The following is an 11,876-nucleotide window of genomic DNA, read 5'->3' on the forward strand; positions in this document are numbered from 1 at the left end:
AAACACCTCCCTCCCCCATCCGCAAAAAAAAAGGACGATCAACAATTATTCTTTTTTATGTGGCCTAGTGTGGTACACCACATGTGGTACACCACACTAAATAGAGAGAAACTTGTTAGCCTAATTATTAATAAAATGTTTAACCCCACAACTTATTCTTCAAAACAAAGATTTAAAGGATGGCTCTTTAACACATTGTTGAAAAATAGTCCAATATTGAGCCCATTGACTTTCAGTCTGTACACATATCTCTCTAAATGACCCTAGTTTGCTATAGGTGTGTGAAATTTTTTCCAAGATGGAGTCTGGCCTGTTTTTATCTTTCAGTGGTGTTTTAAGTTTGGATGGGCCTTGCTCAAAAGCAAATTGGCTAGAAAAGACAAATTTAGGGGGTGCACCCATTGTGTACGATGGCAGAAATGGGTAAGCCATAGTTCCTGCTCTGGCTCGACTACTATTACAATTGACTGATGAAACGAATCCAGCTCAACGAAAGGTTAATTGACCGTTAACCTCCATCCTGCCGAGGCTATTATTATTCCGGACTTTCATCAGGGGCCACAGTTAGTTTCAAAGCAGGAATTTCGAAGCTGATTCTTCACAAAAACCAGCATTGTTAAAACCTCCAAATATGGGTTGATGAATTGAGGGGAAAAAACTGTCAGCTAGGGATGGATTAAAATGAAAATCCCTTGTGAGTTTTGATTTTAGAAATGTTTGTTCTGGGTCGACCTCGTGTGACAGTGGGCATTTTTAGAGGGTTATGGGTGCCAAGACAAAGACAATGGCACCTTCTATATATGAAGTTCTAGGGGCAGGTCTGACTAGTGCAGGCAACATAAGTTCTTGTAGTTATTAAAGGCAACAAGGGTTTAGCCAGCACTAGGCAATGGAACAAACTCCCTGTTCACATCAGAGTCTCTCATTCAATTCAGACATTTTAAAAAAAAATATAAAAAATATATCAAAACCTTCCTCTTTTCTTTTTCTGTTGAGCTTGAGCTTACAAGTGCTAGTTCTAGGTGCACTAGAAAGCGCTCTGATGTTGTTAAAGGCTGGTAAATGTGCCTACACATTTATCATTTTTCTTTTAAAATATTCAGCCTGCAAACCGTCAAGAATGTAGTGCCCACACAACCTCATGACAATTCCATCTACAGAAATTGTGAGCTCTTTAAATCGCGGTCAAGAAAAGAGCTCTTAAGTGACACAAGGTATGAAGAGTCCCAGGTGATATTGGCAAGAACTGAGCAGGGTGGTGAACTGGAAAGTATAAAGAGGTGTGGCGGCCTCCAGATCTGGGGGCCTAACATTTGAATTAAGGGCAGTGGACACTACTGGTGATTACTCAAAATAATTATTAGCATAAAACCTTTCATGGTGATGAGTAATGGGGTGAGGTTGGTGGTATAAAACATTGTGAGAAACTGCTCCCTCTGAAGTGCCATAGTTTTTGAGAGAGAAGTAATTTTCCACGAATTTGATTTCAAGACCTCATGTTTAGAACTTGAGGTCTCGAAATCAACTATCTAAACGCACACAACTTCGTGTGACAAGGGTATTTTTTTCTTTCATTATTATCTCAGAAGTTCGATGACCGATTGAGCTCAAATTTTCACAGGTTTGTTATTTTATGCATGTAAAAATGTTGAGATACAACAAGTGAGAAGACTGGTCTTTGACAATTACCAATAGTGTCCACTGCCTTTAAAGAGGTTGGGCGGCCTCCAGATCTGGGGGCCTAACGTTCGAATTAAGTTTGAATGGGCAGGGAGAACAAGATAAATGTCAGGATGTACCTCCATGCCTACATGTGGCATCCCTGGTCGCCCACTGATGTCCAACCATGGTCCAACCTTGCAGACCTGGGCCCAATTTCATAGAGCTGCTAAGCACAAAAATTTGCTTAGCATGAAATTTCTTCCTTGATAAAAACAGGTTTACTTGCTTGTATTCAGCTGTTGTTTGCTTATCCTCAAAATCACATGGAAATTTGGTTGATAATCCTGTTTTTATCAAGGGAGAAATTTCATGCTCAGCAAATTTTTATGCCTAGCTAGCAGCTCTATGAAATTGGGCCCTGCTACGCTACGCCTACACCATGGCTGTGCATTAGAACCAATGATGTACCACAGCATCTGGTGTCCATTTCCACCTATCAATTAGCTCCAAGACAGTTTACCCAGGGATTTAACTGTGGAAGTTGAAACAGGTGGCATGTATGTTCTGTAGGGAGCCTGCTGCCCACTTCTGGTCTGCAAAATCATTGTTTGAGTTGAGACCATAGACCATACAGCTAGGACCATAGACTTTTGACATTGCAGAGGGCCAGTGACAAGCCTTTCTTACTACACCCATAGACCAGGCCGACTTCCGCACAGCCACGGTCACTTAACAGGGTCGCTAAAAGTACAATGGGGAGCAGCTCCGCGTTTTAAACCTATCGCGACCATGCTTGAAAACGCTTTAAGGAAGCGTCGCGGAACATAAGTACAGGTGGGAACGCACGGCAGAAATTACACCAAAGTCAGTCACCTCTTTCCCCGTGGCAGTCCAATGGAAACACGGCTAATAAGTCATGATATATTTACAAACTGACTCAGTGTACACTCTGGAAGAGTCTATCAAGTCCAAAGGTCCATGGGAAGAATCAGATATGGACAAGTTTACTGTACTTGTAGGAGGTGATTACCACAATTTGCCTCGTTGCCTTGCCCCTGGATATCAAATGAACAGGGCCCAATTTCATAGAGCTGCTTAAGCACAAAATTTTGCTTAAGCAAACAAATCCTTGCTTAGTAAAATTAGATTACCGGCCAAGACTCCACTCAATTGTTATGCTTAGTAATAACAGCTAAATACCAGTAACAAGCAATGTATATGGCATGAAACTTTGGCCAGTAACACGTGTAAAACAAGCGAACTATTTGCGTGCTTTTAAAAGCAATTTTTTTTGCTTAAGCAGCTCTATGAACTTGGCCCCTGGCCTTGAATTTTGTTCTTAAAGGGGCACAGAAATTGTCCTACTGTAAAAGAGCACTTCGATGAGGAAAATTTGAATTTGTATTGGAACTTTATAAAATGCACAGGTCACAGCAAAAGCACAGGGCACCATGGGTGTCATATGGGTTATTTCAAGGCCAGAATGAATTTTCAGAGATTAAATTAAAACCACATTTAAATAAAAACATGATAAACAAGAATTATTAACTGAGTGTTGAAATATTTTAATATTTGTAAAAAGAAATTGTACGACAATTTGTGAGAGCAACCCATCACAAAGTACATCCAGCGGGACAAGCAATTTGCAAAACAAAATACAACAGGGGTATGACAGTCACAATGCAACAATGGGGGAGTTTGATCTGACAATTCTACCCCAACAAAAAAATTATTTGTTCAACCACCGGGTAGGTAAACAATATTTATCAAATCTATTCCAAGGCCATGTTTACAAAGATGCCAAAGAATGGCACTTATGCGAACCATTCAACTTTTTAACACCAAACGGCTAAACAGAATCCGTGTTGAAACTTTTCAAAACAAATATTTATCAGTATCTCACTGTAGACTGTAGTAGTTACTAACGCAACAGACAAAATTGGGGGTGTGAGTCGGGGTTAGTAGGTCGGCTTGGCCCTAGTAATAGTTTAGTAACACAAGATGTACCATAAATTTGAATTGATGTTTGTTCCATAAACCTTTGTGCTGCGCATGTACTGTGCAATTTTGACTCCCATCTATCTATTCACACACACCACCATCCATCATTCGATCTAAAACTGCTTAGTCTACCAACAAAATTTACACCCCGAGTTTGTTTATTTTAGAAACCAACACAAACCACAGGTCAAGTTTTTCAATGAAGCACTCCACAAAATAATATTTCTTTGCAAATGCAATAAAACGGGTCAGATTTCACCCTATCACTCACCAACTCCGTGTCAAAGTCAGCAGCGGCGTCGCTCACCAACACAGCCAGGGCAAAGACCACACAGACGGCACCCATCAGCCACGGCAGTGCCGGTAACTTAAGCCTCCCCGTTGACGGCATTTCAGGTCTCGTAACTTGTCCCCAAAAGTCTGAAATTTACTAGACAGCTTCCTAGGTACACCAGAGGAATAAAATACCAACTTGAGATGTGTTGATCGGTCAAAGGAAAAGTAGAAAATTGTGTTTTAATCCAAGTTTGATGGCAAAGTCTCTACACACACATGGGCATTGCAATGTGTTGTGTGCACTAAACGTCGACCATGCGTGATGAGCCTGTTGAAAGTAATAAGTGTGGAACTTCACCAAACTTTCCCAATGGGAAACCAAAGTTTAGCTCAAGTAGATTGTTCCTGTAGACACCGGAATGTAGAGGAAGTCCTTGGTTACCAAATGATCCACCTCGATCGCTGAAAGTTTGCTGAGATTTCGGGCAAATTCAGGTAAATCATGGACCAACAGAAATGCCAGCACCCCAATTCGCCGGGCCTCTCTCGCAAAAGCAGACTACATACACGTAACACACAGAGTTCCCTTGCCTATTGTATAGTAGTGTAATGCACTGGTTGGATTGTTCCATTAAAGTACAACAGGGGTGGTTGATTTGTTTCTGCGAAGCGGGTCCTTAAATTCAGAAAACTATTTATCTATAAAATTGTATTTATGGAAGAATGAATACATTGAAATTAATTTAAATGACAATAAAACTATATTTACATCACATCATACAACTGTTCATACCATTTTATCTGCCTCGATGATATTTGTTCTGTTTTGCATTGTGCTCAATAATTGTAGCTTCCCTAAAAACAAAATGGAGCAGTCATTAGTCGATGGTTCGATTATCATTTTTTATTTTACCTATAAACAAGTTTTCAAACTAACATTCTTTATCCCCGATGCACTTTATTAGGCCTATCATGTAAGTTTTCATTGGTTATCATGGCCGAACTTCTAAAACGTGTTCTTGAAAACCCCGTTTAATAACAATAACGTTTTTTAATCCGGTGAAATTTTATTGGATCATGCTGCAAATACAAATCAATCAACAATAATACCCAAGTAATTCGAATAATAAAATAACTGTAAAAAAAAAGTTACTTATTTAAATCGGGATGGAACTGTTTTAGATAACAGGGTCTGAAGAAGAACTAGCGTAATAAAGCGAGAAAGCTAATCCACAATACCAGACACTGAGAAACCCTTTTTTATTTTGACGAACAGAATGGAATAGCGGAAACCCAGCAGACCAGATTGTTCGGGGCATTAAAGGACAAAGTTGCTAGACCGTGTTAAATCCCTTTACTTGGACAATAGTACAAGAGACACTGAAGAAGCGCCTGTTGTTGAATAAAGAGATTACTAGTCAAATAAAGTAGGCCTATAGGCTATATAGCAGCGCTGTAAATTGTTGTTTACCCGTTGTTTACCTTGCATTATGAATACTTTAGTTAGAACTTGTCATAGTGTTGTATCCCAGGGAGGTAGGCCCCTACCATCAGCACTTTTGTGGTGCGCCTCCTTCTTTTTTTGTATGTGTGCAAACAGGGTTAGTAACACCCCAAACAAAATTTGGATAGGCTTTTTCCTATAATGGAGAGTTCAAAGTTCAGACAAACCAGAGCATCTGAAATACTGTGGATGTTGAACCGGCTGAGACCCCCCCCCCCGACCGCCCCCGCCCCTCGCCACCACCACCAAATGCAGTCTGTGTATTGTAACCCTGCCTATACATGTTAAACCATCTACCTCCATGGTTATACCAATAAATAACGTTAGCAGTTACAACAATATAACAATATAAGGCACCGTTATTATCTGTCCAATGTAACCAAACCAAGGCTGTAAGGAAAAGTCAGTCTGGAAGGGCCTACCTCTCAATACGAGAGAACTCAGTGCGAACTTGGGCCAACTTGAGAGATTCACACGAGAGCAATTTAGCAAGGGTCCCTTGCTAAATTGTAGCATGGTTGTACAATTTCACAAAATGGGCGTGTGAAATGATAACAATTTTTTCTACTGTCAAGTTCTCTTGCAAAATCTTGTCAAACATTGCTACATTTTACAACCATGCTAATAAGGCACGGGACCCCAGTTAAATTGCTGTAGTAATACAAGTACAAAGACAAATCGACAGTGTGCATCAAACAAAAGATAATGCATCATCCAGTTGTTGTTAATTACGATCCTTTGTTCGAAAAGCCGGATGGAAGACTTATTAGGAAATACTAGAACAAGGAAATTTATCATTTCCATTGTCGAGAAAAACTTGGCTGTGGTTCGTGAACACATTACCGTAACGCCAAAACAAAATTTGAAATAATTATTCCCCTTTTTCAGGGGGGGGGGGGGGCTGCTTGGGATGGTCTTTGAATAAGTATGTCCGCGGAAATTAACAATGCCCCAAACCCACTCTCTACGATAATGAAGTCTAATAAAAAATTATTATCTAACATAATAGGTCTGCCCTTCTCAACCTTCTGTCCCTGTTTTTAAAAACATTACCAAATAAAAGCTCAACAAGATTATCATCTGTTTATAATAAATGGAAACTGACAACGGGTGAGATTTTAAAAAGTTTTGGGTTGGAACAAAGAAGTTTGACTGGAGATGTCCTATCAACATTTCAAAATAAAAAACATTTTCTTGTCATTAAAAGTGTGCTGATAAAAGTTTCAGTGTCATCAACAACCAGTGCAAAAGTTGTACTGTAAGGATTTTTGTACAAAACTGTAGCAATAAGTCGATGTTTTTCTGTTATTGTTGAAACGATTTTGATTCTTCATTATTTGCTGTCGTCCCTGATTAATAAGAACAACTGAATAATATTCGAGTTGGATTAAATCGGTTAAAATACTTTCGTCCTCAAAAGCAGGTTTCACTTTCGATGTATTATTTTGTTGTATTTTGAAGTTGTATTTTAAAGGGAAAGTACACGTTTGGTAATTGTCAAAGACCAGTCTTCTCACTTGGTGTATCTCAACATAATTATAGACATAATCATGTTTGTCCAGCTTCCGTTTGTCACAATTCCACCATTTAAAGAAATGACAAACAAAACAGAAACAAGATGTTGTCAATAAAAATGTCAACAAAACGATGGAGGTTTCCTACCTCCATGGTAAAATAAACCACATTCAGACACAACTCAGCCGTTGTTTCTACATGATATCATGCATTGCGGTCTTGTCTTGAAAAAAAAAACATTTTGTGTGAATGATGAAAGACTTCCGTACACCATTCCTCAATGGTGACTCAGCAAACCCCCGCTGCACTTAATCCGTCAAAACTTGCATGATGTTTGTTTCGCTTCGTGCGGTTTGTTTACAACTTCCACTCAATTATCTTTCAGCAAAACAAACTGTCGTTGGACCGCTAGACTTTTATGATTCAATCACCCTTGTCAGTCCCTGATCCCGTTCAAATCAGTGAAACGAAACCGAGGCTTGGAGTAGGAGATAGTCTGGAGCTTTTCTGTATGACGAGTATCACCATTCATGTTTAATATGAGGACAAAGGAACAAGACATTGTAATTGCATAAATTAGTTATGTACAATCTTGTAAGAAGGGGAATACCTTATGTCATCACCACACAGTGACTCATCGACCACCTGAGAGCAAGGACATACCATACCACAGGCCACAGCCACCTGTAAGTACCGATTGATTACAGGGGATTGGATTTCAGTGATGTCCCAATTTTGACGATTACGGAGGGTCCTTTTTAACTCAATGTTCTGACACTTGGTGGTCGACACATCAAAGTGTTTGTTTGAAAAGCATGATTTTGGTTTTCTGTTTCGGTCGCAGGGGTATGACACTTCAACTGCAACGTTAGCGGCAATTTTTGTTTCTACTGTTGTTTTCATTTTGACGATTACGGAGGGTCCTTTTTAAACTCAATGTTCTGACACTTGGTGGTCGATACATCAAAGTGTTCGTTTTAAAAGCATGATTTTGGTTTTCTGTTTCGGTCGCAGGGGTATGACACTTCAACTGCAACGTTAGCGGCAATTATTGTTTCTACTGTTGTTTTCATTTTGACGATTACGGAGGGTCCTTTTTAACTCAATGTTCTGACACTTGGTGGTCGATACATCAAAGTGTTCGTTTTAAAAGCATGATTTTGGTTTTCTGTTTCGGTCGCACGGGTATGACACTTCAACTGCAACGTTATAGCGGCAATTATTGCTTCTACTGTTGTTTTAATTTTTCTTGAGAATTGGAAATGACTAAAAGCCAGAATAATGATGGGAAGATATTTCTTTGAAAAGTATCAAAAGAAACTTAGACCATGAGGCAAGAACAAGATAAAGTTTCCCTTTTTTTTAAGTAACTTTAAATCTGCTTTTGAAAGCGTTTTTTATTTATTTTGAAAACAAGTTCTTTGATCAAAAAACAACCACGTCAAAATGGTGACGAAAGCATGCGTCAGTTACTAAATTTTCAAAGTTACTGCGATTGAAATCGAGTCAAGTTGCTGACATATAGGCCGTGTCCGAAACGAAGACTTCGGCTACAGCTACGGCTAGATCGCGCGCGTCTGCTATTCTTCAACACTGGTAGACGCGCTGATCTAGACGTAGCTTGTAGCCGAAGTCGTCGTTTCGGACACGGCCCTACATAGACCTTTTCGCAAATACTGGGGCGCGCGCGTAAAGCTTGGATTTAGATGCATTTTGGTCTAGCTGGTAGCAAAATTTGATTCATGTCTATCCCACAATGCACCTCATTCAACAGTCTGCGCTTGCGCATTGGTATTTGCGATAAGGTCTATAAAGACAAGTGCGTGTCTACCGAAGGGCGCCACCAACTGGTGAAAGTTGTTTACTTCATTCTGGCCAATCAGAGTGAGAGCCATTTAGCGGTTTGACCAATCACGCATCAGATATCGATCAACTTGTTTACAAGGTGCAGTGTGGTGGGGCATTTAAATTGTAAACAAGTGCCTGGCAACACATGCTGAATGCGTTGGGTGGAAGTTATTTCCTGACGACAGAAGCTTTTTTGAACTCCCTTTTTACATGAATTGACTTCAAAGGTGACAGGAAAAGGACACAAGTTATTTTAATATGGTAAGTGTATGGATATATGCTGGTTTTTAAGGAAATATCATTATCTTTTAAATTAAGTTTGTAAATAAAGAATGTATTTACGAAAACCTTCGAGCTGCTAGGGTCGAAACGTCAGGCCATTAACTATTTTTTGAAAGTTAAAATTGAAAGTATCTTGAACTGCAGGGTGGCTCTTTGTTTTACATCGAGAGTCGAGAGTCATAACAGCCCAACAAGCTAGGTTGGTTGGCAGTTTTAAGTATTATATTTAGACAATTCAAAGTAATTTTCTAAATTTGTTGCATTTTGATCTCACAATGGTCAATGGATTCGCCGCCGATTTAAAACAAAACTAATTAACTTAATTTCGTACTACCAGCGGAAGATTTATTGATAGGGAAAACCATGGGAAAACAAAGTCACACATTCACAAAAAATGGGGAATCGCACAATTGACTCAAGTTGAGGTTGGTTTACTTACACTACAGCAATTTTTCAATTTAGTTTTTCACCAAAGGTTGATAAAAAACCAACAAACAATTTAAAACAAAGTGTTTAAATAATAAACAATTTTGGTCAGCCTGAGAAACAAATTTATTTATGAAAAACTCTGTGGGAAATTAAAAACTCGTTTTAAAAAGACAATATACAACATTAATTTTATTTCACCCTTTTTATTTTTCAGGAGCCCGGCATGAACAACTTATCCCCACGCAGCAAATACTCAAACAGACCCAAAGTTCCACCTCCGGTCTTTCCCAAATCATTCATAACTAAGAATAGAAACAACAGAAAAACAACCAAGGCATCAGTGAACCAGATAACGTCAAACATCAACCACAGCACACGAGTTCTACAAGGGTTAGAAAGTCTACAAACTAAGGACTTGTTTTGCGATGCTACTTTGGTCGTTGACGATTGTCGCTTCAAGGTGCATCAAGCAGTCTTGGCAGCATCTAGCAAATACTTCTGGGAACTACTGGCAAAGAGCAAATCTCAACCCCCAACTCCACTAAACATCGTGAAAGACGAGCACACTGAGATCACCTTAGAGGGGATCCAAGCAGATGTTATGAAGATCCTTATCCGATTTATGTACACCGGTTCAGTTTGCAGCGAAGAAGTTGGAGTGAGATTATTAAGAAAGGTTTTCCAGAGCGGTCGCGAGTTGGAAATTGTCGGTATGGTCAGATCGTGTATGGATTTCCTTCGAGGAAATGTGGACATGGATAACTGTATCACCGTTTATCTGATAGCAAAGGAGGGTGGACTGGATGAGTTGAAATCAGCAGCGGAGGTGTTCATTATGGAGAACTTTCCCCGAGTGATGATCAGCGACGGGTTCCTGGAGTTACGTGTTGAGGATCTACTGGCGCTGGTCAACAGCGAGAACTTAAAATTGAAATGTCGCATCGCTCTCCATAGTGCCGCGCAAAAGTGGCTGGATCATGATTCGCAGAGGACGGAGTATGCACAAGAGGTCAAAGGTCAAGTTCTACAGACACCGATGCGTATTGTTCTGAGAGACGTTACTCAATATTCTGATTCAGCGAACAATATCGAGTCACCGTGTAACCATGACAACTTGAATGACAAATCTCCCGGTAAAGTTCAAGGAGAATCGGAGAATAACATTTCAAATTCGTGGGTTACCCGGACTTATCCAACTCAACCGATGATTCTTGCGTTTGGTGGGGAGGATAAACAAGGGTTACCGTCTGAGCGCGTTTATCAGCTCCACCCACTATCAGGCTGCGTCGAGCCCTTCCACAACATGCCGATACGCCGTCTTGATCTTGCACTCACCCCATTGGATGGCCAGGTATTCATCGCAGGAGGGCAGTACTCATCTGACTCACGCGCGTCAGACAGTATTGGTACCGTCCACTGCTTTGACCCACAGACCGAGTCCTGGCGCCAGATGCATCCGATGTTGAAACGACGCGCATTATTTACTCTCGACACTATCGAGAAACGGATTTACGCGGTCGGGGGTAAAAATGCCCAGGGGTCTCTTGCGAGTGTGGAATGCTTCAAACCCAGTCTGAACGAATGGGCGTATACCTCACCGCTGGGTATACCTACTTTTGGGCATGCCAGCACTGTCCAAGATGGCAAGCTTTACATCACCGGTGGTGTTGTCATCGGTAAACACTTTACTAACACCCTTCAGTGTTACGATCCCGCCTTGGACATTTGGAGCTACCGTTGCCCAATGAACACAAAACGCGCCTTGCATTCAATGTGTGCTGTTGGCGATAAGTTATACGTACTGGGTGGAAACACCAGAAATGCCAAAGGAAAACGCGTGGATTGTGAAATTGTCGAATGCTACAACTTTGAAACTGACCAATGGGTGAATGTTAAGCCAATGCCCAGAGCAGTTTGTCTAGCAGGGGCAGCTGTTGTTGGTCATTGTATTTATGTCATTGGTGGTTATAACGGGCATCACGCTCTGCGACATGGAGACATCCAATGCTACGACACGACAAAGGATCACTGGACCCGGATTGGACAGCTCCCTGAGCCCTTGATGCGTCTGAGCGTGTGCACTCTGTCTCAACCAATCATAGGCAATACTGGAAGATCATCAGCCAATCAGAGACAACTGTCGGATGGAATCTCGGAATCAAGTAGTGATGGTGTCTTGGCGTAAACTTTAAGGTGTGATTCTTATCAAATGTAAAAACATTATAAGGCTTCTAACATTTTTAACTAAACTGTAGACATTAACGACTCAATTCGAACAGAAGTATAACAAGTCTTTTTTTACTAATATTGTTTTTTTTTATTGAAACTTTTGTATATATTTTTTATAAAACATGATTTG

The 11,876-nt window shown here is 40.3% G+C and overlaps 2 protein-coding genes across 8 annotated transcripts in view; one reads left to right on the forward strand and one right to left on the reverse strand.

The window, feature by feature from the left end:
- The window catches only part of LOC139950490 (basement membrane-specific heparan sulfate proteoglycan core protein-like), a 124,381-nt gene extending 119,903 nt beyond the window's left edge, over nucleotides 1–4,478 (reverse strand). For all 7 annotated transcript variants that reach the window (XM_071949196.1, XM_071949193.1, XM_071949195.1 and 4 more), the window contains exon 1: nucleotides 3,935–4,478. In XM_071949196.1, the coding sequence (XP_071805297.1) occupies nucleotides 3,935–4,054 (120 nt within the window). In that variant the 5' untranslated portion in view covers nucleotides 4,055–4,478. The remainder of the gene's footprint in view (nucleotides 1–3,934) is intronic.
- A 4,444-nt stretch (nucleotides 4,479–8,922) lies between these two features.
- On the forward strand, nucleotides 8,923–11,735 carry LOC139950491 (kelch-like protein 31). Its single transcript, XM_071949197.1, has 2 exons — nucleotides 8,923–9,067; nucleotides 9,732–11,735. The coding sequence occupies exons 1-2, from the start codon at nucleotides 9,065–9,067 to the stop codon at nucleotides 11,700–11,702; spliced, it is 1,974 nt and encodes a 657-aa protein (XP_071805298.1). The 5' UTR covers nucleotides 8,923–9,064; the 3' UTR covers nucleotides 11,703–11,735.
- The last annotated feature ends 141 nt before the right edge of the window (nucleotides 11,736–11,876 follow it).

This window comes from Asterias amurensis, chromosome 18 (genome assembly GCF_032118995.1).
Source record: "Asterias amurensis chromosome 18, ASM3211899v1".
NCBI classification, from domain to species: Eukaryota; Metazoa; Echinodermata; class Asteroidea; order Forcipulatida; family Asteriidae; genus Asterias; species Asterias amurensis.